The 27,984-nt window shown below is 42.8% G+C and overlaps 1 protein-coding gene across 4 annotated transcripts in view; it reads left to right on the forward strand.

Moving 5' to 3' along the window:
- The window catches only part of MAP4K5 (mitogen-activated protein kinase kinase kinase kinase 5), a 70,138-nt gene that overhangs the window by 16,285 nt on the left and 25,869 nt on the right, over positions 1–27,984 (forward strand). For all 4 annotated transcript variants that reach the window (XM_054826753.1, XM_054826752.1, XM_054826754.1 and 1 more), the window contains 10 exons: positions 4,555–4,612; positions 18,777–18,867; positions 20,034–20,098; positions 21,239–21,294; positions 22,498–22,545; positions 22,641–22,683; positions 24,401–24,473; positions 25,386–25,517; positions 26,030–26,092; positions 27,411–27,492. In XM_054826753.1, coding sequence (XP_054682728.1) covers positions 4,555–4,612; positions 18,777–18,867; positions 20,034–20,098; positions 21,239–21,294; positions 22,498–22,545; positions 22,641–22,683; positions 24,401–24,473; positions 25,386–25,517; positions 26,030–26,092; positions 27,411–27,492 — 711 coding nt within the window. The remainder of the gene's footprint in view (positions 1–4,554; positions 4,613–18,776; positions 18,868–20,033; positions 20,099–21,238; positions 21,295–22,497; positions 22,546–22,640; positions 22,684–24,400; positions 24,474–25,385; positions 25,518–26,029; positions 26,093–27,410; positions 27,493–27,984) is intronic.

Below are 27,984 nucleotides of genomic sequence, written 5' to 3' on the forward strand. Positions count from 1 at the left end.
AGACAACACTGGGGCGAGGAGGGCATTTCACCATGGAAATTGAAAATACTAATCTGGAGGCTGAGAGAGTGATATTGCTGTTTGAATCTTCCCCTTCTCTTCCTCAGTGTTGAAGTGGAAAGTAGCTGGACAAGGAGACTGAGCACATAAACTTGTGTTCAGATGTCCAAGTGCAATGATTCTCCAATTTTTGACCATCTCACATGGCTTAGTACTGTGGACCCCCTGGGGTGGAATTGTTTGGCCTGCACTCTTAAACAAAACTGCAGAGTGTGTAACTGGTTCTGAAACCAGTTTTCTGTGTTATTTCTGGTCATTAGCTACAGAAAGCGTCCTACCCAGAATGTGTTCTCTCATGTGCATTGTTTGGGTGTGTGGTGGGAAGCACCGTACACAGAGATTGCCACGGTTGTCATGTTGGGTTCCACTGTCCCACAACAGCTTTATGATGCAGTTCTGAGAAGAAAGTTAACTCTCAGTGGGAAAACCTGATGATTTTTTGTGTGTGATATCATAAAACTCTCCCAACTCCCAAAAATCCCAGTCCTACTAATAGTGCACCTCTCATTTTTGAGCGTGGTGTTGAGACACACCACTGACATTGTGCCTAGATTGGAAGAACGTGTGTTGCTCCTGGACCGATGGCCTAACACAAGCTCTGTCTGCAGCTGGTCCTTGTTGCAGCAGGCACCATGCAGATCCCCGTTTTTATTTTGAACACAGACTCTGTGTGATATTCTGTGGTATTAGTATTTAGCTGCTAAAATACTCTGGAAGAGCCGTGCTCAGTGTCATGCTGTCACTAATCCTATAGCAGGCTGTAGGACAGCTGAAGAAGAGGTGACCAAAAGACTAATACCTAGCTCTTCTTTCTCAATAAATATACTCTATATGTGACATAAATCTGACTGTGTGGCTCACCTCATTCAAATATACCCTTGTTCTGGTCCCATTCTTGTGTAGGTCAAGTTTTCTGTTGGAGCTTTGCAATCTTTCTGCCAAAATCCTATCGTTTTAATTTTCATTTTGAGTAACGTGGAACATGATTTTCAGTTCAGAGTCTCGTTAAATAAAATTGAGATCAAGACTAGCAGATAGCAAAAGCTCTGTCTTCCTCTTGGGGAAAGCTTTCCAGCAAGTCCCCTGATCTGCCGGGGAAGTCAGGCTCCACTTCTGTCCCATGGGAACCTGACCACATTGGTGATGGGGATGTGGGCTCCAGCACAGGAGGGAGCTATGCAAGTGCTGAGCTTTGTCTTCTAGCTTTTAGTGTCAAGATGAGTTCTTAGGAGACTTCCTTACATATTGAAGGACTCAAGACCAGCAGACTTAAAGACAATAAGAAATCTAACAGGTTTTATCTTCCATTAGACTGAAATATTAGAATTCAGAAGGTATCATCAAAGTTCATTATATAAATGTCATATTTATGTGATAAATGGATATGAATGATAATTTGCTATGTCAATAATAGCTCATGAGATACTGAACAGCAGCTATATGTGTTAATTGGCAGGTCTTGGCGTGCAGGGGAGAACACCTCCCCTGGCCTCTGGTTGGTTTCAGCTAATTTTGAATTAAGACTTGAAGTACTGAGGGAATTTCAGGGGACAGGAAGGAGGCAGATATTTTGCTGTTGGGCTTTAAAAATGTAAATAAGATGACTAGGAGAAGTATAATTTCTTTAGCTTTGCTTCAATTTCCCTCCCTCCAGTGAAGAAGTGTATCAGTATGACATATTGATTGATCATTAACTAATTCTTCACATCAGGGAAATTATGGAGAACTTACATTTTTGTCAAATAACATTTGTAGTAAAATTTCAGGTTTGATTCACAAAGGCAGCAATGTTGATGTAGGGCATTGCTGTCTGTGACTTCTTGATACTACACAATTCTTTTTTAAAAAGTAGAACAAAGCAAACTGTAGTGACTCATAGGAAATAAGTTGAGAATTTCTTTAACTAACATGTCTTGAAATGATTTGAGGAATCCTTATTTGATAGTTTTCATATCTAGCTGTGTACCATGGAGAACTAGTTTTTTTAGCCCTCACCTTCTTACATTTTTAATGATGTGCAAGATAACAGTAATTCATTATTGATTGAGTTTTCAGCAGACAGGTGTGAAGATAAAGGTTTAAAAACCAAGAGTGACAGCAGAGAGGGATGTGTGTACCCCTGTAAAGCTGGTGCAGTCCAAGATGAAGGAACAAAAGCCATCAGTCATGTTTGTGGGCAGGTGATCTCTCTTGGGAAGCAATCGGTCTGGGTAATTTGCTGCATGCTTGCAATACGACTGTCTAGATTGAAGAGCCAATACAGTTCTTGTGTCTCTGAGCATCCAAAGAAGGATATTGAGGATCAGGGAATACTTAGCATTTTTGCCTTTGGTGCTGGCATGGTAGGGGTTAAGTAGCATGTGTGGTCCTGGTGTCATCAACTGGAGAAGTGTGTTCGGTTGGAAGATTAAAATGTAGGACCAGAGAACCAGTCTTAGGGTGAGATGTGTTTAGTTCATTAATACCGATCCAGTGAAGAGCTTTCCATTCCAGCAGACAAATTTGATGGTTGAAACCCAAAATAGTCCATGTCCAGGCTATAGCTTATATGCAAAAACTTAATGGTGATACCGGATAGCAGCAGGACATAATTTGGTGAAGCTCTATGGCCTATCGTGTGTAAGAGCCAGTAATTGCAGTGAGCTTCTCCGGCCTGAACCTTCAAGTCCCTGCCAAGCTGTCTGCGTACCAAAGGCCTTTGGCAGGCTATGTCCATTCTTTCAGACTTCAGCATAACAGTAGCAGTTACTGCTTATATGGAAAAGGAATATCGGTAAGGAATACGATCTACTTCAGAAATGAAGCTGATCTTCTGGAAACTATGCATTCTCCGTTATCTGAACGGCTTAGCTGTTTGTGGATACAAGTGTGGATGGTAGGGGTTCCCTGGCTTCACCAAGATAGTGTGCTTGGTCTCTTATGGAACATCAGTGTTTTATCTTGTTAGATGTGGTGGCAGGAGACCGGAGAGGTCCTAATCCTTTGTTCATGCTTAGATGCTTCTGGATATTGAAGGATACCAGAAGGGTACCAATGATTTTGCCGTGGCCTAAAAAGCATCTCTTACAGGAAGGAACTTTAAGAAGTGATAAAGGTTTCCTTTGTGGTTAGCAGATCACTATCTGTTTCTGTGTCCATTGATTTGTTCTGTTTGCTTCAGATGTTTGGTTCTGTTGTGCAATTGTTCACGTTCTTTTTGACTTCAGTTGAGTCATATTTGTATCCTTGGCATTCATTTTTGACACCCATCTCTTGGCTGAGCACTACAGGACTTTGAAAGGCCAGTTATTGGTTGGTTGGGGTTCCCCCCCCCCCCCCGGCTGGAAAGCCTTTCCCAATTTGAAAGCATGGCTAAGTGTTGACAAAACTGAGGGGTTCGTCTTTCAAGTTCTTGCTTTACCTGTTGTTAAATTAAGACTACTTCTTGTCCATATGCAAGAGAAGAGTGTTTTGTTCTGTAGTGGCTTCCTTCAGTCCACAGGGACAAATTTGCTTTGCATCCTCATCTTAAGTAACTGCCCAAATTGATTTCACTTACCCCAGTTTTCCCTCAATTTTCTATAATCTCTCTCTTAACCAGATTTCAGATGTTCAGAAGACTCTGCATGTTTGTTAGGGTAAGAATGAAACAGTTGGGCTTAGACTCCTGTACCTTTTGGGTGATCAGCAAAAGGGGAATGCCACAGTGCCTAATCAGATCAGGTTGTGTGTCAAAAATAATACAGCTTAGCTCTGGTGATGGTGCCCAAGTGATTTAGAGCACATTTTACTAGAGTTAAGTGTTAGTGAAATCCACTCTTAAAACTTTCTATATCTGATGTTTCTGTAACATTTTCCTCCAGCACTGAATTCTCACTGAAGTTTACAGCGTACCTGGAGAGGGCAGTTCTGTAAAGACTTACTTGGAGCTCCCTATCCCTTCTTCTTCTTGAGGATCGTGGGGACCACTCGCCTCTGTCAGGGTCTGCTGGAAGGAGTTTGTTTTCAGAGTTAAGTTGTTCTCAGGGAGCTGTGACTCATCGGTGCAGCATCTGTAGTGCTTCTCCCTGCCCCTCCACCTCTCGGTTCCACTTTCAGAGAACGCTGAGGTTTAGCACCATGCGATGGGTGGTTGAGCACTGCGTGCTCTGTGCTCTGACAGTCCGCGTTGCAGCATGGTGCTTTTGTACCACCTCAGCCAGCATGGATGGCAGAAACTTCTCAGTTTCAAGAACCCTTAGAAATGGTGTTTGAGAGGCATGAACTCTCATTTGTGGGCAGATAGCTGGGGGTTTTTTAAAGTCTCGAAAGGATCTGCCAGTAACACTTCTCAACTACAACTAGGTTGATGGTGTGCTAATACCAAAACCAGATAATCCTCACCCAGGTTACTCTCGGCTAATTGCATTGTGCCATATTGTAACACATGACATCATAGTGTATCTTCTCACAGTTTGTAAGACTGTGTGAGATGCCTTTGCGGTATAATTAAATGTCTTAATTTTCTTATTTCAGGCTAGAAATCTTCATACGGGCGAACTGGCTGCTGTAAAAATAATCAAGTTAGAGCCTGGTAAGTTTTACATTCTTTTCTGTATTTTTGAATTGCATTTTCATTTTCCCCATATGTTTATTTTCACATGGCTATGAAGCTCCAGACAAAGAAGTGTTTAGGTTTTCTATAATTTCAGTGGTTAGAAGACAGGAAGCACTGCAGAATGCACCATTACTTTTAGCTATGTCCTCCTCACTATTTCCTTGTTTGTTCTTGTCTGCTTTATCAGTTGTTGTATAAAAAGATGTCGCAGTTAGTGCGTTGTTAGTACAAAGAGAAGATTAAGGACAGATAGTAAATTGTGAGCTCTGAGACAGTAGGGAGCTGGTAGGCTGTGTGAGTTGAAAGGGGGAAGGGACCAGGCAATGATGCTTATGCCCACTGGGAAAAACAGACCTCTGTGCTTTTTGATGTGTCGTCTTTTTTCTAAGGAGGGAGGAGGATGGCTTGTGCTATCATGTCCCCATGTGTTTTCTGCCACTCCTAAAAGTAGGAGACGCAGGAGAAGCTCACTTGCTGCCCAAGAGATTTGCTAAGTTGAAGCCTAATCTGAATCCTGCATAGAGTTGAAATCAGAAATTATGTCCTGAGGGGAAATGAGGAGAGGAGCTTTTTATCGCCTCAGTCATAACAGCCCCACCTGAGGATCCTGTGTTTGTTCAAAGAAGGAATCTCTCATTACTTGGTTGCTGGCCTACCTTTCAAATCCCTCCTTAGCATAGTCCTATTCTACGTCTCTTTGCCACGTTAGTCTCTCTGTGGTTGTGGTTTGCCTGTACTGCTGTGCTGTGTCTGGTCAGGGTCCTGGCTCTCTGGGACAGGGCATGAGCGAGGCTTCTTCTGGGAATGTGTGCTTGCCCGGTGCTCGTGGACTGACACTTGGAGCCTATGCAGCAATTAAGGGACAACTAAGAAAGTAGTAGGATTTATGGAGACACAATGGGATAACTTCCATAACTGGAGTGCTGCAGGGAATAAATACGGACTCTTTAGGTGGGAAAAATGGAGAAAAATCTGGAAAGACTCATAGTGTAGAAGAGGCTGTGTGGTTTTTAGTCTGAGGACAAGGTGGCTGAAGAGGGATCTAACCACTGTCCTCCACGGCGGACTGGCAGAGGAGCTGGAGCCAAGCTGGAGGACTTGTCAGGAGTGCCCAGCAAATGGGGGAGAGCCAGTCGGTACAGGCTGCAGCAAGGGACAGTCCAGCTGGATGTGGGGAAAATTCTTCATGAGGAGGGTGTTTGTGCTCTGGGGCAGGGCCCAGGAGGTGGTGGGATCTCCGGCTTTGAAGATTTTCTCAAGTTGACTGGGCAAGGCCTTGAGCAACGTGACCTGACTCTGCAGTTAGCCCTGCTTGGAGCAGAAGACTGGACCAGAGACCTCTGGAGGTCCCTGCCGACCTGTCTTCCGTGATTTGAGGTTTTGATGACCAGCACTGAAATGTCTCCAGTCCCTGAACACCAGCATCTATTCACGACTGTATGTGTTAAAAGACTGTAATTTTGATGGGGAGCTCACAGTGTCTGTACCTTGCTAGGAAGTGAGGTGGATGTGCTGTCTTCCCCTTTCTTGCCTAGGAAAATACGTTGTCTCGTTTGCTTGTTGTTGCTTGGTTCTGTTCAGTCACTCAGGTCGAGAGGCGTCGTGGGTTCTTAAACACAAAGGCTTTGCTAATGCCTGCAGGTCCTTGATAAACGGAAAGGCTGCCCTCTGTCCTCCCGGTCTCTCCAAATGTGCAGCCCTGAGGAGCTGAGCCCTGAGAGATGGCTCTGCCCATCCTGCTGTTGTGTTTTGTAGTTCTTCCAGCTTTCTGTTAAATCCGGGCTCGCAGAACTTTTAAAATTCTACGGTGCTTACCCAAGGCATCTGACTAGCTCCTCTCCCACTGAGGACTCTATGACCAGTGGTATATATAGCGATTGGAGAGTCAGAAACCAAACGTTTTAAAATTTTTATTTTAGCCATATGAATAAAGATTCAGAGAGGACTGTTTTTAAATAGCAGTAAGTATGTTCATTCTTCATAAAAGTTTAGTATTATCCAGCTGACTTCCAGGCCAGCTAAATTTTTCCGATGTGTTGGTTATCCTTGAACAATAATTTTCAAACCTTTGACAGGAGGATCAATGTGTGTGCCTCACCCCATATTTCTTGGTTGTGAAATCCCAGATCAAAACTTTGAGGGAAGAATGATAATGTCTTTACAGTTGGGGATTTTTTGTCTTCCAAAAAAATCCTTAATGTTTGTTAAGATAACAATCTTGCATGGAATCTCTCAATATTTTTTTTTCCCCCTATTTCAGCTATTTTGAAAATGTCAAGTAACTATGCATGAATTTGGGTTAACTCACCAAAGTACTTTTTACCAAAATAAAAGGGGGGGAGGGCAGGGCAGGGCAGGGCTGGAAACATTTCTAAAGTGGAGCGGTTTGGTGGCTTTACCCCACCCCTTGTTTTCTTCTTCTTGAGCTGGATTATCAGGGAGACCAAAGTGCCGGTTATAAAGTGGGAGAGGAAGGCAGTGGGAGTCCCCATCTACCACAGGGTTAGAGAATATAAGTGAAGAGGAGTTCAGACCCATCTTTGTCTTATTTACAATGAAGACCAGCAGTTGCGTCTCCCACCTCATGGGATGTTGGTTTCCCTACTGCCCGGTAGGGCATTTCAAGGTGATTTGAAGGATTTTTGCTGAAAGTTTTCATATACTTTTTGCTTTTAGTGTAAATTAAATGTGAATTGATTAGATAGCACGAGAGTCACTCTGTTGTCTGGTGTTCAGGGTGATGGCTAGGCTCTTTTGTAAAGTGATCACAGGAAAATTAATTTGGGGTTTCCCACATGCAAGAACAGTGTGTTATCCTTTGGACTGCTTGATGTAAGGTTTCCGATGAGCCTAGCTGTTCATTGCCAAGTGATTATTTATTTATTTAACAGTGAAAAGTTCCTGGAATCTGAACATGTTTTTCAGTTGGAAAAACTTGAAAAATTCCAGTGAATAAATGAAAAAAAAGGCTCAGATTAATTCTTTAGCTTTTCATTTCCTTCTTTCTTGAAGTTTCCACTGAAGCGTACCAGTGCAGGTCAACAAGCAAAGAGCAGCCAGGCCGTGCTGGTGGTACCACTTTCCCATTGCAGCTCTTATCTTCTACAGTCAGCAAGGTCTTCTGGAAATCCAGCCCCGTGCACGCAGCACAGTTCAGATGTCAGCGGCTGTGGCTCAGTCTCCGTTACATAAATGTCTTCAATTACTGAACCTGCCCACTCCCACCAGAATTAATGATCGTATGACCTAGTGAGTGGTGGTCAATGGGCAGAACCTCAGGCATGACCTTAACTCCCACTAGTGTGACCTCTACAAGCCATTTTGACTCCTTCAGCGGTCCTTTCCATCCTCAGCTCTTTGATCTCGTTAGGTGGTAACCTCTTTGGAGCAGAACTGCCTCTTGCCCTGTGATTCTTTGATGCGGTGCACAGCGTGGGTTTTCCTCTCATTTGGGGTTTGTTTTTTTGAACTGAACGGCAGTACGTAGCAACGGGCAGGATAGTTCTCTTGGCCTTGTGTGCTTCATCCCATCCCCGTGCTGCCGCGTCCCTTGTACCAGGGTGCGTATTTAGGTGAAAGCAGATGAGGGGACCGAGCTCGGGGCGGGTTTGGAGACAATGGGTGCAGCGAGCGGATGGCAGGCTCTGAGCAACAAGGAAATGTGGTTTTCTCTGCAAGTTCTGTGAAACTCCTCATTGTATTAAGTTGTGTTTTACATAGGTGCAAAAAGCAACTGTGCGGATTTATATGAGAGAAAAATACATGAAAGACTATTAAATACAAAGATCACATCTATGACTGAGAAGTTTTTCTGAGCCATAAATCTCTGGAGGTGGGGAGGGTGTTTGGGGGAAGCATCCCTGTGTGGTCTGTTTTTAAATACTTCCTTGGCATCCTCTGTTGGAGACGGGATGCAGGACTGAAGGGCCCCATACCGGACTCAGTGCAGGGTTACTTTTTAATTCTGGTTGGTTCTGTGATCCACTTCACTGTGCAGCCAAAGAGATGTTTTTGAAGGCTGAAGGTGGAAGAAGTGTGGGGAGGCTCAGGGGAGAAGCTAAAACCGCTGCCTTTGGGTGACTCTGTCTACTAACCTTTCCTTATGTGCATGGATTGCAGCGCTAAGACTAATTAGGCAATGATAAATGCAGTGGAAACCACAGCCGGGATCCCTCAGCCCCTGGTTGGCTGAAGTGCTGTGGGCAGTGTTCAGGGCAGTGGTGCCAGGGAGAGCAAGCCACCACTGGGTTTATCTTCCAGCAGGTCTACGATGGGGCAGAGCAATGCTTTAATGACAGAAAAAGGACAGCATTGACCTATTGCTAACGTAGTGAGAGGCTTCCTCGAGTGTTCGCGTCACTGCACCTTATCTAAAGGAAGTAGGTCTGGTTTTATTGTTAATTTGAAGAACTGCTTTGAAAACTGAAGTGAAGCAGAGGCTGAATCCTCTGCCGTTAGAGCTGAGGGAAGAGCAGGACCCGTTGGAGGCCGAGCCGCCCCTGCCTGGCTTGGTGCTGCTTATGCACTACAGTGGAAAGTGCAAGACTCTGGCCCAAAGTCACCACTACTGAGAACCCCATTTTAATTAGCACTGACGACCATGTCTTACATGTTTCATTATGTTGTTGGTCTGACTTGCCACATGGAAGCGATTTCTTCTAGTTTGGCGAGTTCTTTTCTTTTTATTTTATTTTTTTATAATATATCTTCTTTTAAATATTGCCAGCCTGATCTCCGTCCATAGCATGTACACCCACGGCCTCTTGGCAGAGATCTTGTTGGGGGTTTGTTTTGTTTTTAAGGAGGGTTTGCAGCATTTGTTTATTTTTCATTCTCTGGGATGTCCACTGCCTTTGCAGGGTGGCTGGACTGTAACAGCTTACTGTCTTTGCAGGAAGACATGGCTGTTCAAAGTCTTCCAGATTTAAAAAAAAAATAAAATTCATCTGCTCCTCTCTTCAATGTTCTGACTAATTGACTAATTTTAAGGGGTTTGTATAGCTTTGTTGGACTGTACTTGCAGAGCACCATCAATTCCTGGACTGGGCCAGCATTAGAAGCTGTTGCAGCTCAGCTGTGGTGGTCCCCCAGGGAGTGCAGCCCCTCCGAGCACCAGCACGAGCTCCTGTCAGTCCGTAGGGCACAACTAGAAAAAAGACTGGTAATAAATTTTGTAAGTTAGTCACCAGAGAAAAAGGCTTGTGATTTATATACACCGTCTTCTGGAGAGGAGGAGGAGGTGGCTCATAGATGGGAATTAATTAACAGATGGAAAAATAAGAGCTCCAAACTCAACATGATGGGGGAACTGGGAGCAGAAGACAAAAGACCGAAGCAGAGAGTGCCCCAGAGGAGGTGAGGAATGCATTGAATTAAAGCTGCAAGAAACTGCACACAATAAGATGGCAGTATTTTGGGAGACCCGGCAAAACTGCTGAAATGGCGGATGGGGGATGAATTGTGGTTTGTTTGTGTTCCTCCCTCATCTACTGCAGGTAGCGAGAGAGCTGGTAGGCAAAGAGACTCCAGCTTGCAACAAGACCCCAACACGAATACATATTTCATCTGCTCTTACCTTCCTTTGGCTGTTCTCCAGGCAAAGGAAATAAACTCTCTACTTGGAAGGTTACTGTCATTAATTTATTTGAATTTTTGGGCTGTACGCTAGGTCTGCTACCACAGTTACTTAAGCTGTGCTGCTAAAATCAAAATAGACAAGTGTTTTTCACTGTTTTTTTTTTTTATTTGGCATAGACTTTGGAGAGCATTAGGCAAAAGTATTATGGCACGCTAATGACATTTCCCAGCATTCACTGAGTACAAATGCTTCAAATAATTTGGGAGCCAATTCTATTTCAGAAACTAATCCAACTGTACTCAGCAGCATAGAAGCCAAAACCATCTGAAACACTAAAGCCACTTCCTTCTATGGGTTTAGCAGATGAATTGAGAGGGGAGTCGATACAAAGAGGTAACTATTTGCTAGTGTAGTTTTATGCCACAGAACTTTCTCCCTGGGAAAGTGTAATCAACAAAATATTTAGCAAATTTACTAATGTCTATTGTAAATACTGCTGTAAGGCTAAATAGTGCCCTCGGAGACCTTTGACACTCAGAGGGCTGTGGTAATCTGTCGTACTCTGTACCTTTTGCAAGGTTACAGAAGAATCTCATTGCTGGTTTTAGTTTTGTCCAATGTTTGTGTTTTCCATCTGAGGTACCTGTGATGACCAGAAGTAGCCAGTTACTTATTTCAGGTTGGATCTTAAACTGGAGTTGGAACTTCAAGGGAAAATAGTCATCCAAAGGTGTGTAGTACTGTGCTCAGTACGTTCAAAGCCAGGTCTGGTTCGTTATGTTTGTTTTGTATCTCATGGTTCACGTGCAGAGGTTTGTATTCCGCACAGAAACAGAGCCGTGAGGCTGAGTCAGGCTGCGATGGTGGTTTGTGCTCTCTGGACCACGACTGCAGCACAGCAGAGCTGCACTATCAGTCTAGGGCGTTTGCAGGGCTGAAGAAGGGTACTGCAGCCATGCAGCCTTATTCTTTGTGTAATAAATTCCCTAGAGATGCTTTGAGCTATGGAGAAGAACAAGCCTGAGGCTTATTTAAAGTAAGCCTGCAGAGGTTGAACTGTTGTTGGCAGCACCTGGGGTTGAAGAAATATGAAAACATCTTCTCAGTACCACTTACACCTTCACTGCCTTGTGTTGTATAACCAGGTCAGGCTTGGGATCGTGTCCTTTGTGCATGGCGGTTTAAATATACACAGGTTTTAGGCACTGAACAGCAGCTGGTCAGACACTGCCAGAAGCCCTTGCTTCTGATTCCTGTGCTCCTTTGCTGGCTGCCACCTCCCGTGGCACCAGGCTAGCATCGCCATAGCCTGGGAGACACCAACACCGTTTGGTTGGGAGAGGCGGGTGTACAGTTCCTTACACCATGCTCCGTCTGTCTGAACGCCTAAGCTTCCAAGTGTGCCAGAGCCGTTAAAGCCTGGGCATTGCCTTGTGCCGTGCCATGTCCGCAGTGGTACTGCTGCACTTGCACAGCTGCTCAGCCCGCCTGTGGAGCGTACACAAAGCAAAACAGAGACAGAATGGTCTTCCAATGTAGAGTTCCCAGCATTTTAATTAAATTTAACTTCTTGAAATCTGGTCTAATTTTACTTTGCGTACTTATAATGCATTAATAATCTGCTGCTCTTCTTTCAGAAATGTATTTGTCCAGAGTGGGTGAGCTCATGTTTCCGTGTAGTGTAAGCTTTCACTTACAACACAGAGTTTCTTGGATGAAGAAGGCCAGCAGAAGGGATTGTGGTGGGGAAGGCGTTGTTATGAGTAGGAAAGAAGCTGAAAAATCACACGTTTTAGTTGGAAGGTAATGCAGAGTGCGACACTTGGGGTGAAGGCAGATTGTGAACGGGTGAATCAGGAGGACACGTTATTTGACAGAACACATGAAGAAAAATAGCAATAGTGAGACAGCAGTCGTGAGAAGGGAGAGTAAAAATGGGATCGTGAAAGGCTGAGATGTACAACAATAAGTAGATAAGGCAAGGAGAGAGAAGAGATGAAAGTGTTAAGGAATAAAAATATAGATTATATGGAATAGGAACATAGATTATGTGTGCACATGGCTGTTCATAAATAGGATTCAGGCAGGGCAGAGGAGAACATACACGGGGAAATCGTTTCTGTCATTAGACCAGTCACTCCAAACACTTGTGTGCTGCTTATTGCAGCCCTTGTGCTGCTGTGGCAGCACATCACCATCAGTAATATTTTATATCAGTGGAGAGATAATCAGTACCATCAGTGGTTAGCAGTTGGCAGCAAAATGCCTGGCAGTAAAATTTGCTGGTGGAAACATCATTGTTTCCAAATAACTGTTTCCTGCTTGGAATCAAGTTTCTGAGCTTCACGTTTGGGGAATTTAAATTCTTTCTGTCAGACTGCAGGTTTCCTTGAATCCCAAGAAAAGAGGTATGGATAAAACAGCTCGGATGCTTGAGTGCGGTTTAAATTATTCTGCTTCTTAAAGTTGTGAAGCTTTGAAAGGATTGTTCGCAGTTTTAAAAATGGTCGGTAAAGAGCAATGCAGATCTGCAGGGTGGTGATGAAATCAGGAGTTTTGTGGGAGTTTAGCTGTGGGATGCTGCAGTAATGCCTTGCATCCTCTCCACTCTCCCAAAAATATTTTGGGGCTGTTGTTCAGTTGTATTGCTCATCAGCCTATCTACATGGGGATTGGAAAACGTCTCAGGAGTTAAACTTAACGAGGGTAGAGGCGAAAGACTGGCAGCAAACTCCGATCTAAGCAAAAGCCTGTGTATCAGGAAAGCCATCCCTTTCATCAGCGGAGATTGAACGCTCAGGAAAGTGGTTTGGAGTGAGGGAGTGAGAACTGGGGAGCATGGTGTGACCCTGCTCTTCGTCCTTCAGCATCCTGTACAGCAGCGTCCACCTGGCTAAACGTCATCTCACTTCTAAATAACAAATGTTAATTACAGTGTTAAAAGTCCCAGGTCTGCGAAATACCTACAGTCAAGCTCTGTAGGAGGACTTGGAGAATAAGCTTTGGAGCATGTCACACCTCCTCCAGGCAGCCTGTCGTGTCTGCCTTCCATGCTGGGGCACATGAGGACCGCGTGTTGAGGGCACTAGCTCGGGGCAGGAGTGCTGGCAGGCTGGCTGGCACCTTGAAGGTCTGGCCTCTTAGTAAGTGGTTCTGTCCCACCCTTTGGTGACACCGTGCATGTCTCCGAATGCCGTCAGTTCTCTCCTCCCAGTTGCGTGCGAGCCCTGGACGCTGCCTGCCCGTCCCTCCCTCTGTTCCCGCACAGCATCAGCCCTGTGATGCAGCACTGAAGTAATGCAGAATAAACCAATTTAAAACAGTAACTATGAATTTCTTCCCTGAGGAGCTTTCTGGACAACAAAGGGATTCACAGCTGACCCAGGAGGAGTCGTGAGAAGTGACCCTGCATCTTTCTGCAGGGTGGCACCACTCAAAGCGGTCAGTAGAGCACATGAAATTAAGACCAGGAGTAAACTTGCTTAAAACCCATCAAGGTCAGGCATGCTCAGAAGACCTAATAGCGCTGTGTGATAGGCACTAGAGCCATCAGATCCTTCCCGTGCTGCAGCGTGGGGTGTGTGGATCCAGCATACATATGCTCTCCATCTAGGACAACTTGGCAGGACATCTGTAGATGCCAGTTCCACATAGGTGAGAAGTAGTGTCTGCAAATAGAATAATTCACTAGTGTTAATGGTCTGTCAGTTTTCTCGATGATCTCCTGTTTAAATATGGATTTATTTTGAATTTACCAAGCCTTACTTTGCTTAGTTTCTGAAACCTGATCCGATCGGATCACACCATGATACGGCCGCAAGTTTCAGCGGTCCCCTCCCTGCCAGCTGTGCTGGAGAACAAGCAGCTGGTTGTGCCAAGCAGAGCAGCCCCGACTGTGAGCTGTGATCAGAGGAGAATATTCCATTGTAACCCTCTGTTGTGTCCTGTGTGTCTTGCTGCAGAGGTAAAATTACATAATAGTAGCAAGCTGCAGTGACTCACCACACCGCTCGTGTGATTTACAGCAGCTCCCTAAACGATGTTTTTGCTCAGCATGCCACATAACCCATAATTGCAAACATGTGAGTAGACAAAAAGTACATTTTTCCAATTCCATGTTATTTAGCATCAAGCAATCTCTGATGACTAAAACAGATGAAAATCTCTTTGTATGGATATATTGTCACCTTTGATCTAATTCTTTTTATCTTGCTGTCTCCCTCTCGATGAAGTATTTTCTACAAATTCTTTGTCTTACTGTCGTCTTTTTTTTTTCGTGCTATCCAAGGATATTTAATTTTTGCCCTATTCCAGCATCTCTTGCCAAGATTAATACTCCAGCTGCCTGGAAACTCTGAATTCCTTTGTTTTGAATTCACTCTTGTCGTCTTTGAACAACTATACATCTCTCCTATCTCTGTGTCTGATCTTTCAGAATCATTTCTACATATTTTAGCCAAACTTTTCTCATGGATACTTCTCCTCTTCTTTTCATCTGTTTGCTACTTTTCTATCAGCTCCCTGTCTGTATTCATCCTGCACCCCCCTTTCCTCTTCCCCCCCGCCTTTTCTGTAGGAAACTCTATTTCTTGCATCAATTCTTCATTTATTAATTGCAAATCAAGAGGTAATCTTTTCTGTCCTCCTTTACTACAGGCAGGATCAGCTTCAGTCACTCCTGATGGGTAGTTGTTCAGTGTTTTCTTTTTTTTTTTTTTTTTTTTTTTTTCCCACTGGTGGGAAATTTCACAGCTTCCCATGCCTTCAAATTCAGCGCTCTGATGTTGCTCCGGTAGGAGAAGCTTTCCATCTGTACAGGGAATGTAGGTTAAGGCAATTTAAGCCCATTGCTAATTGTCCTATCATAAAAGTGGAGAACGGATTATCCCTTCTCCCCCTTCCCTGATATCTTTTATGTGCATGAAGATTGCTATCTTTTCGCCTGTCGGTCTTTTTCTATCACTGTATTTCCTTCAATTTTCCCCCATTAGCCACGGTTCCTAGAACTGCTGTTCCTGGTGCTCCACACCAGGCAGCCCAATCGATGTGCTGTCGAAGGGCAATTCTTGCTGCTGCCTACAAGTTTTTGCAGTTATGGGAAAGCTTCTTGCTCATGACTTCCACATATGATGGTATCTAGCTGTTCAGAAATGCTGCTTCTGACACATTGAAGATTCTTCGATTTTAAGATGGCAGTTCAAGAAGAGAGCAGGGGTATTTAGCGTTCAATACTGTGAAGTCCTGGGCAGCTAGTAGCGTTAGAGAAAGGCAGTACCGTTTTTGGAGTGGGGTGGGAGGCTTTTGCTTTCAAACTTGCTTAGATTTGACTTTCTTGAAAAACTTCTGTAGTTTTAAAATGCTTCAGTTAGTTATCTGTGAGCATTCAACAGTGTCCCTCAGGAAGTTTGTCAGAGAAATGGGAGAAATGAATCAATCTCATTCAAACTCCAAAATCCTTTGTTCATAAGTAATCATTTATAGGCAGGGTGCATGAATTCAGGCAAAGTCGTAGTTGAAAGGTAAACCATAAAGCAAGCACAGTGTGAAATCTGTGCTAAATTTATGGACATCGTGTTGCTTTTTTTTATTATTTAAAAAAATACTACTTATGTTTTAAAAAAGACTCTTGACATTTGAAGCTCTTCTACTCGTGTTTTCCTGTCCCAGTGAAGTGGTTCTCCATACAATTCAACTTCAAGAAGCCCTTGAGGATTTACTGAAATCAGTCAGGGATTTGCACATACGAGTGTGTTCCCTTCTACCTTTCTATTCTGTAGTTATTTTCTTAAGTAAAAGTCTGGTAATCATTTAGACATAAAGGTTGTGATCATTTGGAAATTGTTATACCAAATTGGCACTTCTTTCGCTCTATCTGTAAACACCTACTATGTACTGGTGTATGTCTGGAGAGCCGGGGATCTCAAAGGGTTGGTAAATGCTGTGGACCTGGACATCAGTACTGGCTGCTGTGGGTCATTGTTGCTCAGCGGAGTTGCTTCAAAGCATAGCAAATAAACAAATCTATTTTCAAAGAGATTATTAAAAATAATAGCTATCATAGAATCCTAGGATGGTTTGGGTTAGAAGGGACCTCAAAGCCCATCTAGTTCCAACCCCCTGCCATGGGCAGGGACACCCTCCACTAGCCCAGGTTGCCCAAAGCCCCATCCAACCTGGCCTTGAACACTGCCAGGGAGCCAGGGGCAGCCACAGCTTCTCTGGGCACCCTGTGCCAGGGCCTCAGCACCCTCACAGGGAAGGATTTCTGCCTCACATCTCATCTCCATCTCCCCTCCTGCAGCTTCAGGCCATTCCCCCTTGGCCTGTCACTCCCTGCCCTTGTCACCAGCCCCTCTCCAGCTTTCCTGGAGCCCCTGCAGGGACTGGAAGGGGCTCGAAGGTCTCCCCAGAGCCTTCTCTTCTCCAGGCTGAACCAGCCCAACTCTCTCAGCCTGTCTCCATAGCAGAGGTGCTCCAGCCCTCGGATCATCTCCGTGGCCTCCTCTGGACTCGCTCCAACATTGTTAAACAAACACGTGAAGAATCCAAAGAGATTGTACAACAGTGCTTGAGACCTCTTGGACTTGTCAAAATCATATAAATTAAGTATGTTTTCTGGGTTGTACATCCCTGACTTTGATAGAAGGTGATAACTTTTACTAGTGAAACTTTAAACAAAAGTAAAAAAAACAACCAAGGGGACAGAGTGTACCCTCAGCAAATTCGCTGATGATACTAAGCTGGGAGGAGTGGCTGATGCACCAGAAGGCTGTGCTGCCATTCAGGAAGATCTGGACAGACTAGAGAATTGGGCAAAGAGGAACCATATGAAATTCAATAAGGTCAAGTGGTCTGTTTACGCTGGAGAAGAGAAGACTGAGAGGGGATCTGATCAACGCTTATAAATATCTAAAGGGTGGGTGTCTAGAGGAAGGGGCCAGACTTTTTCAGTGGTGCCCAGTGACAGGACAACAAGCAATGGGCACAAACTGGAACACGGGAAGTTCCATCTCAGTATGAGGAAAAACTTCTTCAGTTTGAGGTGACCGAGCACTGGGACAGGCTGCCCAGAGAGGTTGTGGAGTCTCCTTCTCTGGAGAGATTCAAAACCCGCCTGGACACGATCCTGTGCAACCTGCTCTGGGTGATCCTGCTCTAGCGGGGGGGTTGGACTAGATGATCTCCAGAGGTCCCTTCCAACCCCTGCCAGTCTGGGATTCTGTGAATCTGTAAACACGCAAAGCAATTTTTGCCTTGACAGGACATGGTAGCTACCACACTGTGTGGAGCAGCATTTTATCTAAAACCTGAAACCTTTATCTACATTCTAGTCTTTTGTGTCTTGCAAGCTGTTGCAGAAGTTTTGTTCATGCCAAAGGAAGACTAAAGGTAGTAAAGTATATATATATGCACGATCACAAAGCAGACGCATGTCTGGGATGGCCTAACAGGTTGAATTTTGCCCTTTTGCTCTTCTGATGTTATTTGTGCTGATGTTATCTGATATGTCATTGCTAGTGTTTGGGCTGTTCCTCCAGAGCTGGCTGATCCGAGCCTCCGTAGGAGCCCCAGCGCTGGACTGGGTCTAAGCCTGCCCTGAGCCTCAGGGAGGCAAAGCTGAGCTCTAGGTCGTGGGGGGAACAGAAGGATGTTCCCATCCTCTCTTTGGAAATTCTGTCAACAGGATTTAATAAAAGTATACCAATGTTTTTCCTAGCTTTCAGATATTTTAGTTTGCTTTGTTGCATCTGTAATTAATTAATTTATTTATAATTCTTTAAATTAAAGTGGCAGAAACATGCTAGGCTATTGCTCTGTACATAACATTTTTCAGTAGATATTTTTTTTTTGCAAAGAATATTAGGATGTGCAAATGTGCTTGTGTAGCTGTCCTCATCCAAAAATGCACTCATAACAAGGCAATCCGTGTTGAGGATTCTGCGCTTCTCTTCTGAGTCAGCGGTGGCTGAGTGGGCGGGCAGGCCATATGCTCTGTCAGGGTCGTTTTGCAATGAAATACTTTTAATAAAGAGCCTCTGGTATGTGATCTCTTCTGGTTTCAGGCAGGGGACTCAGGAATTAGTTTGCAGCAATCTTTCCTTCTGGTGTTGGGACCCTTGTGCTGTGAGCACCATGTCCCAGTAAAGCTAGATCAGCTCCAAACTGGGGCTGTCCCATGGCTGCACAGGGACTGCTCCGGAGTTGTCTCACATGCTGCCATCCCTCTGTGGGATCCCTTTCCTTCTTTTTCAGAAGGCTTTCGGTGCGTGCCGAGCTCTCTGAGCTGATGGGTCATGTTCAGGCCACCAGGCCAGCCCATCTCTGTGGGTCTTCAAGAAATGTGCGCGCCTCATGCAAAGGATGTAATAAAGGGTGGAAACTGGAAGGATGGTGGATGTAGATAACTCTTGCTGAATGGGCCGCCGTGCTGGAAAACCCTCCTGGAGGGCTTAGCAGTTATCCAGGCCTATGGCTCGTTTTTATGAGTTACGTGGACACTCTCAGATCTATTTGAACGTTCAGTTGCATGTGATGTAACTGTGGCTGCTTCCTCTTTTTCAGGAGACGACTTTTCATTGATACAACAGGAAATCTATATGGTTAAAGAATGCAAACATTGCAACATTGTCGCCTATTTTGGGAGCTATCTCAGGTAAACCCCCCTTTTTTTTTTAACGTGCATTTCTGTTAGTTCTTTCCCAAGACAAGGCTCAGACTGGTTTAGTACTTATATCCTCTCTCAGTGTTCTCTAGGTTGAATTCGCTTCAGTTCCCAGTTGGCTTTAAAAAAAAAAAAAAAGTGACTAATACTTTGTTTTCTCTGCTGGCCAAAAGGCTGGAATATTTTTATCACTAGGAACAGAAAGAAACTTTTCCCCTAGAGATTCTTGCAACATATCCAATTCTACTCACTTGCGGGGCAGATTTTAAACATGTATCACTTTTAATATAAAACTAGCTCGTTATTTATCTAGAGCAGAATTGCTTTTAGATATTTTATTTGATGGTAGTCTTGTGTACTGTAGAAGTACAACCGGTGAGTTGTAAGAGCAAAACCCTAAATCTGAGCTGCTGGTAATAACATTTCTCATAGTTCTGGGTTAACAGATGCGATGTACTGAGAGGCAGAAACAAGGTGATGCCAGCTGGCTGCATCTTCAAGTGCACACATTAAATGTTAGATAGAAAATTGGGGAGTATTTTCCATTTCTGTGAAACTCTGCTATTTATCAGTTGGCTCTGTGGGAATATATATCACCGCTTTGCCTGCTTGGTCTTTTTCTATGAGGCTTCCTCTCTAGATTTCTTGGAGGGCTGCATTTTTTAAGTAATCTGTACAGCCTTCCAAACTGGAAAAAAATGGCTAAATTTTAAAATCCCAGTCCCCCTTTTGGAGGCCATGAAGAGTTTTTTAGATATAATTAGGTAATTTCAATTTAAGATTGAAACCGAGTTTAGTGTGTTATCTAATGGAGTCTTGCTGATAGCAGATAAACCTCAGGTATTTCTTCTGCGTGTTCTTCATTGCAGTTAGGAGGCAAGAGTTAAAGCAACAGCTTCTAGGTCTGATAACATTTAAAGATTTCTCAGTGACTTTGGCATAAAATTTTCATTTTGATAAGTGAGAATTTGTATTGAGATTATTAATAACATGTAAAACGTCTCACAGCTAGTCCTGTATCAGAATGTCTTTTTTAACAAAGATGATCAAGACTGATAGAAAATACTTAAAATAATGAACTCTGTTGTTATACAGAACTCTGTTGTTATACAGATCAATCAGCTTCTGATGCCTGTGTTTTAAATTTCTTTTGATAGCCGTGAAAAGCTGTGGATATGCATGGAATACTGCGGTGGGGGATCCCTCCAAGATATTTACCATGGTACTTTGAAACTTATTTTAACATTTGTACCTTTTGGAAGCTTTCTGCAAAGAAGAAAAATAAATAATAAGCCAACTAATGAGGAATGGTTGGTACTGGCCAGGCACTGCACGTGGTTTTTTTTAGGGCATGAACAGTGGTTTTTTAGCTACAGTCAAAAGATTTTGTTGAGAGCACTTCTCAGATATGCTGATCATCATTTTGGGCAAATACCCTATCATTCTAGGACAGGACATGCTTTTATTTTTAAATCATCACACTGTTTATTTTTCTTCATGATGCTTATGGGACTGACTCAAAGAGCTTGAGTTATTGCAGTGGAGAGCTCTTCAGTTGCTGTATGCTGGGAGCTTGCCCATGTCTCAATGCCGTATGCAGGAACAGTTTCTGAAGGGGTGGGAAAAAAACCTCTAAAAAGTTCACAACCAGAAATCACATTTATTGGATATGGAGACTGTACATGGTGAGAAGAAGGGGTTTGCACTGGGAAGTCTCAAAATTTCATTTTAAAGGATAAAATTTACTCTTATTCCTGCTCCTGTGCAATACCATGCTACTCTATTATTATTATTTTCCCCTCTGAGGTTTCATCTAGAGTTATTGATTCTGTAGAAGGATTTATTGGGGTTGCTGGAAAAGCAGTCTGGGGACTTGCTCTGCCTTCAAATGATAACATGGAGTTTTAGAATAGCAGAGCGCTGTCTGCTTTATTTTTCAGCCAGTTAGTAAAATAGCTTTAAAACAATTCTAAGTCCCATAGGCCCCTAGTATAGAACATTGCCGTTTCAGATATTAAAAAATTAGCAGAAGTCACTTTTATTGTTTTTTACCTTCCTCAGAATACAGGATATTGCATTACTACGAAGTCACTTGTAAAATGATAATTAGATTTCTGTCAAAACAGATTTTCTTCTCACTGTGGGTATTGTCTTCTGTTACTGTGCTGGGGTTTTTTTTACAGAAAGCCTTTCTGTAAAACAAGCAAACAAAACCCTCTTCTCAGCTCAATGTAAAATACAGTTCATGTAAAATCGGTCTTTGACTTTTGCGTGGAGATACCACTTTTTGGCTGCTTCACAATGTTATTTGTGTGTTGTATATTGTAGACTTACACACTCTGTAATCTTTTTTTTTTTTCAGTAACAGGCCCTCTGTCAGAGTTACAAATTGCATATGTATGCAGGGAAACTTTACAGGTACTGTACTTCTGCAGGTATACAATGAAGTGTTTCCTCCACGTACAGAAAGTAGATACAGAAGATGATTTCAGAAATCACTGCTGTACCATCACTTACATTTGTAAGCGCTGGGAATCTAGCTGAAAGCAATGATCCAGGGTTTATCTGTTAGTTTCCATATTGTAAATAAAAATTAGCAAGAAACTCCAGTAGCGTAGTGCAAATATTTGCTTAAACTCATTGTCGGAGCAGTGTTCTGTGCTGTAATTTGCAAAGGAGCTTACATGAGCAGATCCAGTTTACACAAGGATCCCACTGCGGCACCAAAATACTAAAACTCCATCCTGCTCCTGTTTGTTCGGTGGCCCAGCAGGGGACTGGTCTTCGCAGGCTGTGACCACAGTGTTGTCTGGGCTATATTCATCCATTGTTCTTACAGTGATTCAGTGCAGCAGTTGGTTAGGATAAATTTTGGAATTTCGTTGCAAAAAACAGCTAATACCTAGTAGGCAAGGGTAAGTAGCTTAGTAATGAAAAAAAGGCACATTTTAAACTGCCTGCTTCATCTGTGGCAGTAAGTTCTAATAATTCGTAGAGGAAAAACACTGCAACCAGGTGTCTAAAATTCTGTTTCATTTTGTGATTGCTAAAAACTGTAGCAATGCAAGATAAGATGATGCGGGCAGCTTGTTTTTTTGACTGAATTTTTCTTCCCCCACTGGGCGTATCCATGAATAATTCCATGAGGGAATCATGGGGATGCACACCTTTCCCTGAAGCAGTGGCCGAACTGGTCGCTGCCAGAGGCAGCGGTGTAGACTTGTGAACTAATCTGCTCGGCATTTCTATTCCTGAGCCCTTCTGTATTGCTGAAAGGGTAGCTAAAAGGCTAAACACCTGCTGGTTGAAACCTTCAGGACTTCAAATAATATAGTTAATTTTAGTAAAGGGAATAGGTTATGTACCTTGAGGTTTGTTTTGAAAATACGTATATATCTATGTAAAATGTTACACCAGGGCTGGCTTAAGCGAGTCTTCACATGTATTCATTGGAGCTGGGAGAGCTGAGGAAGAGAATCCACTGTACGTCTTATCTGCAAATCTCAAATTTCTCCCCTTTCAAATAAAATACACAGAGTAATTTAAATTTATTAAATGGGACTGGCTTCGTAGTATGTTAACAAATGGCAAAATGAAGCATTGTATCTCTTTTATTTCCAGGGTCTTGCTTATTTGCATATGAAGGGCAAAATGCATAGAGATATCAAGGTAACTTGGAACTTTGAGAAACTTAGCTTAAACTTTCTAGTGCAGAAAAATATTGCTGATAAAGCTTTTTTAACTTTCTATTTACTATGTTTTAGGGTGCAAATATTCTACTAACAGACCATGGAGATGTCAAATTAGGTAAGTTCCCTGGATTGAATAGTAAGACAGAAAGAAAACGGGAGTGTTTTAATTTGATCGTTCAAAAGCTACGGTACCAGCTGGGATACTTTGATGTAGCCAGTTACCTTTTGTCTTTCCATTAAGACAAAGAAATAACCAGAATGTAGAGACCATGCCTCCCAAGAAGAATATTCAGCTTTTGTAAGACTTTGTTTTGTGTTGAACAGCACATGTACAGCAAAGATTGAGCTTGCTACGGATGATAAAGCATAATAAAGCAGATCTCCTGTATTGTTGCAGTCAATTTTATTAGATACTGTTCTCAGCGGCATGAACCATTTGATTTTGCACCGCAGGATGTTCTTGTTCTTTTTTGGGGCAATAGTTGACGACAGAAAGGGTATACCCATGGGCTTGTGTACATGAGAAGTTTTGCATTCTATCAAGAAGTTACAGATAATTTCTTTTTTTCAACTGCCAACCCTTGAAGCCTCCCAGGTTTACCTGGAATTTGCCAGGTTGGGGTTACCTGGGTATCAGTGTGTTTGTTCCTAGCCAGAATGGCATTTCTCCCTTGGAGCCTCCAAGGATCCACTGCTGTGTGAGATCCCCTGAGCCTGGCAGCCTGTGGAAGAGTGGGGTTCGATTCTGCATGTGCCTCTAGCCCAGCGTATGACGTTGGGCATTTCCATACAGGTGGAGAAGAGGAAACTCTCCTCCTTTGCAAGCGCTCTGAGGTCAATAGGTGAAAACTCAGAAGAGCTCTGTATTACTGGTTTCCTCCAGTGACGTTTTGCATTTCGTGGGGCACAAACAGGCTGGATTTCTTGTTGTTTGAGTGTGCTGCCTTCAAAACCCCAATCTGCCTGTCTACTGCCTCATGTCACAGAAGTCTATGTGTAGTTAAGGCTCTGCAGGAGACAGGAGCAGATATCCTGGGAGAAGGACTGAGATGCTCCGCATCTTACTGTGTCTCGTGTTGGAATCGGGGTGGTTGTGCACTAGCTGCATCATTACTTTTCAGAAAAGCTGTGTGGTTCAACATATTTACTCCCCTGTGCTCCCTGGTGAACCAGGAGTGCTGTGCTAGGAAAGTATGGCTTTTTAAAGCATAAAACCTTGAAACTGATAGGAGATTCCACTGACTGCATTAAACTTGGTTTATGCACGGATACCTTCCTTCTGCCTGCTAAGCTAGTTATATTTGCCTACAATTATCCTCCAGCTATCATGCTACAAATGCAATAAAAATAAAAAGGACTGAAATGATTTTTGGCTCTGCAAGACCACCTGATTATCTGCAGCTCTGAGAGCAAGGGATTATTGTCCCCTAGACAGTCTCCAGAAAGGAGAACAGATGGTCCCCCGCAGTTCCTCCATAAGTAACACAGAAATAGTACCGTTTCCAAAGCATGATGCTGTTTTTCCTCTCGAATATTAAATGAATATCCACTAAATTTTGTGAGGTTGCTTGGTTGCTGTCTTGTGAGATGGAAAAACAGCTAGGAGAGGAACAGGATAGTGAGCGAGCTGCATGTAGAAACTCAGCTTTTCAATTTGAAGTCATGTCAGTGAAGATGTTAGCTGATCTCATTATCAGTCTTTAACTGTTGAAGTGGAATTAATTTTTAATTTGGATGAGAAATGTGATTGTTCTTTCATAATATAATACTTCCTAGAGTAGAATTCAGGTCTTAAAATGAGATGTCTGAGTCTATGATAATTCATTTTCCAGCTGACTTCGGTGTAGCAGCAAAAATAACAGCCACCATTGCGAAGAGGAAATCATTTATTGGTACCCCTTACTGGTAATAAACTACGTTGATTGCTGTGATTGCGTGCAAAGCCAAGTCTGTACTTATGCCAAGAATTCTAAAATACACACACTGAAGTATACACACATTTTTAAATTGCCTTAATTCCCTTTCTTCCAAGTAAAATGTCCAAAGGGTAAAAGTCTGGGAAGCGCTGATTGTAACTGACTTTTGCTGTAACACAAGCTACCTGATATTTGAGGCAGGATTGCTGTTTCTCCCGAGTTTATTAATGCAGAACATTCTTTGTCTGGATACTTAATGCTCATTCAGTTTCTCAGCAGCTTCTTACACTTTTAATGAATAAACTAAGCAATGTCTTTTCGATTTCTCTGTGGAAAGAGTTGTGAAGAAAAACAGATGTTAAACTGTCTTTTAATCATCTTTACTGATTATTGTCCGTATAAGACAGCATTTAATATGCATATATATCACTGTAAATCTTGAGCTGGATTATATATGCAAATTTAACTGCTGCTTGTTTCTGGCATTACCGTGATGCAGTTGAGATGCCTAGGGCGGTATTCTTGGTACAGACTGAATGTGTATGTACAGCTTAATCCAGACAATGGCTTCTAATTGTGCGCTGCCCTCTTTATCCTGTTGGAGAAGGAGGACTGAGGGCAGGAAGATTATCTGGTCATTAAAGCATTTCACCAGGAATCATGAGACCGGTTCTATTCCTAGCGCTGCTGTCCAGCCCATGACCTCAGGCAAAACCTCTTCGTGCTTCTCTGCTCCTCTAATGCTGGGTGAGGGGAGGGGGGCATCAGGCTTTTCCCTGGCTTGTGCTCTTTGTGGGGTTTTCTGCTCTGGGGTTACGTGACGTGCTTTGTGCCTCCCCTGTGCAGGCACTGATTCAGAAGTGGCGGGTGCTCTCATTGAACGATGCCTTTGCTTTTAAAGGATGGCCCCAGAAGTCGCAGCAGTGGAAAAGAACGGTGGATATAACCAGCTCTGTGATATCTGGGCAGTTGGCATAACGGCGATTGAACTTGCAGAGCTTCAGCCACCCATGTTTGATCTTCACCCGATGAGGTCTGCTGGCTGGGGAGCTTGCTTATCTTCAGGACCCCCTTCAGTCCCAGGCGACAGAGTTTAACATTCTCCATAGCTCAATCCTGGAACTCACACTAGGGCTCCTTCATCAGCTGTCAATTTTCTGCGTGAGCTGTGTCTGGTTTTAAGACATCAGTCTGAAGATACAGACTTAAATTTAGAGTTGAAATGATCGTTGACATTTTTAATTTTAAAAAAACCCAGCCCCTTGGTAGTGTCAACAGCAATGTGATTAAGAACGGGTGCAGTAAATCAGTAGAGAAGCTGAAGCCTTATGTTTAACAGGATTGTGCACGGTGATAAAAAGATTTTATTTAAAGATAAGAAAATTAACAGCTTTACTGTGTCTGTTGTCTAACACAGTATAGACTATGATCCAGTTTCACCAGTATGATTCTTACTGTAAAGTATTAAAGTGTTTAGATAGTGGAGTGAAATTAACTATTTTTTTTACCATATAACAACAACATTATTCTTCCTTTACCTTTTAGGGCTTTGTTTTTAATGTCAAAAAGTAATTTTCAACCACCGAAGCTAAAGGAAAAAGCAAAATGGTAGGTTAAACTCTTTCCTTTGTTCAATATTTTGTAGATAATGTGAAAAAACTATTTGTCATCATTAAAAGGAGGCAGTGAAAAATAGCATGTGCTAGTTTTTAACTGGGGGACCTGAGAGGTGGTTTCACTTATGGGAAGTTTCACAGAGAAACAACTAGTTACTTTTTATAGGTGTCTGAAAGCAGACGAGAGGGTTAAGGTCCCAGCCGCAGATGTTTTCTGACATGACAGAAACCCAGCAGCACAGGACAGGGCAGCCCTACCTGTGTAAACTGATCCCTGCCAGTGATCCAGAGGGAAATGAAATCTCCCTTCTTCCATCCTCTTTATGTTCTAGGAAGGAAAATTATTTTTATCCTTTCCCCTTAATTCGTATTACAGGGCATTTGCTACTGTCAATGGGACAGGTAATCGTTTAATCCTTTCATGATTTCTTTAACCTGTGATACCTTCCTAGTGCCTGCAGGATTTTGTGCCACACTTACTAACATTTTATTTCTGAGACTCAAAACTATTCTGGTATGCGGGATTTTTTACTCAATCTCTTTCCCTTGAGGTATTTGAGTGGGCAGATGTGTGCTAGAGGAGAGAAAACACTTCTGAGTGCACGTTTCCTGTATTGAAGCCACTCAGTGTAACACCAGCCAATGCACTTTACTGCTCCAGTGTCACCTTCTGAAATGCTAAGGCTAGAAGAGGAAACGTATTTCGTAATGTGATTTGAAAGCAAGCAGACTTGGGCTAATATTGCACCCAAAGAGGCGTGCTAACACAAATGCAGTTGTGAGAAAAAGGCTTGAAAAACTGTAGGTCAGGTCATAACATCAAGTCATAATTCCCATCTAAAAAGAGATGATATGACACAGTCACCTGAGTTGTTTGGAAAATATCAACAAAGCATTTTAAAGAGTACGTTGAGTCTCTGTCTAGAACTTTGTATTTTATTTTCCTACCTGTAGGCAAGAACAGTGAAACTTGTAGGTTTGCCTAGATTTTGAGGGTTTACTGGGCACATAACTCACAATTTTTACTTCTGATATCTAATTCCATAACAATTGAGACTGGAAAAAGTTGAAATAGCAGCATAAGTGTTTGGTTTATTTTCTGTAGCAAAATGTTTTCCATGCAAATTCCATGACTCGAATGGGTTTTTTCCTGTTTTGTTAACTTGGAAATGTAATTATTCAAACCTGAGAGGAGGTACCTGGATGACACTCTTAATTTAGCACACCCTTTTGTAATCTGTTTAGTAACTATGGTAAAATCAAAAATATCTTCTTGAAAAATTAAACATAAAACCTCATTTTTCTTTCAGGTCATCAACATTCCATAATTTTGTCAAAATAGCACTTACAAAAAATCCAAAGAAGAGGCCAACAGCAGACAGACTCCTTTCTGTAAGTGACTTGGAACATTTAGTGACATCAATAAGAGATCTCTTGCTTCAACATGAGCAACAGATCAATAGGAAACCAAACTGGAACAATTTCTCTCCTCTGATCTTACAACATGGGTGGTGAAATCCGAAGGAAAGAGACATTGGCCAACTGTAGGAAGTAGCAAGATTTTGTTCAGTATCAAGATTTTTAGACGATTTTTGGTAGGAACAATTACAGAAATTTGCTTCCTGTTCTGTCTTCAGCCTTGTCCCTTCTGCAACTGGATGTCTGAGCCTCTTGGATACAGCTGCATAGAACTTGACCCTTCCTGTCACCCAGATAGAAAACGGATATATTTAGCAGTTGTTCACGTATCTATTTCTGCCTTCCTAAACTTGACTGAACTACTCACGTAAAAAGTGAAGTTAAGGTGTAACTGTTTGACTCAGAGTTTAATTTCCAATTTACAAGTGGCCACAAGTGTGGCATTCCCGTGCTTATGGAGGGGCT

Source organism: Grus americana, chromosome 5 (genome assembly GCF_028858705.1).
Source record: "Grus americana isolate bGruAme1 chromosome 5, bGruAme1.mat, whole genome shotgun sequence".
Taxonomy (NCBI): Eukaryota; Metazoa; Chordata; class Aves; order Gruiformes; family Gruidae; genus Grus; species Grus americana.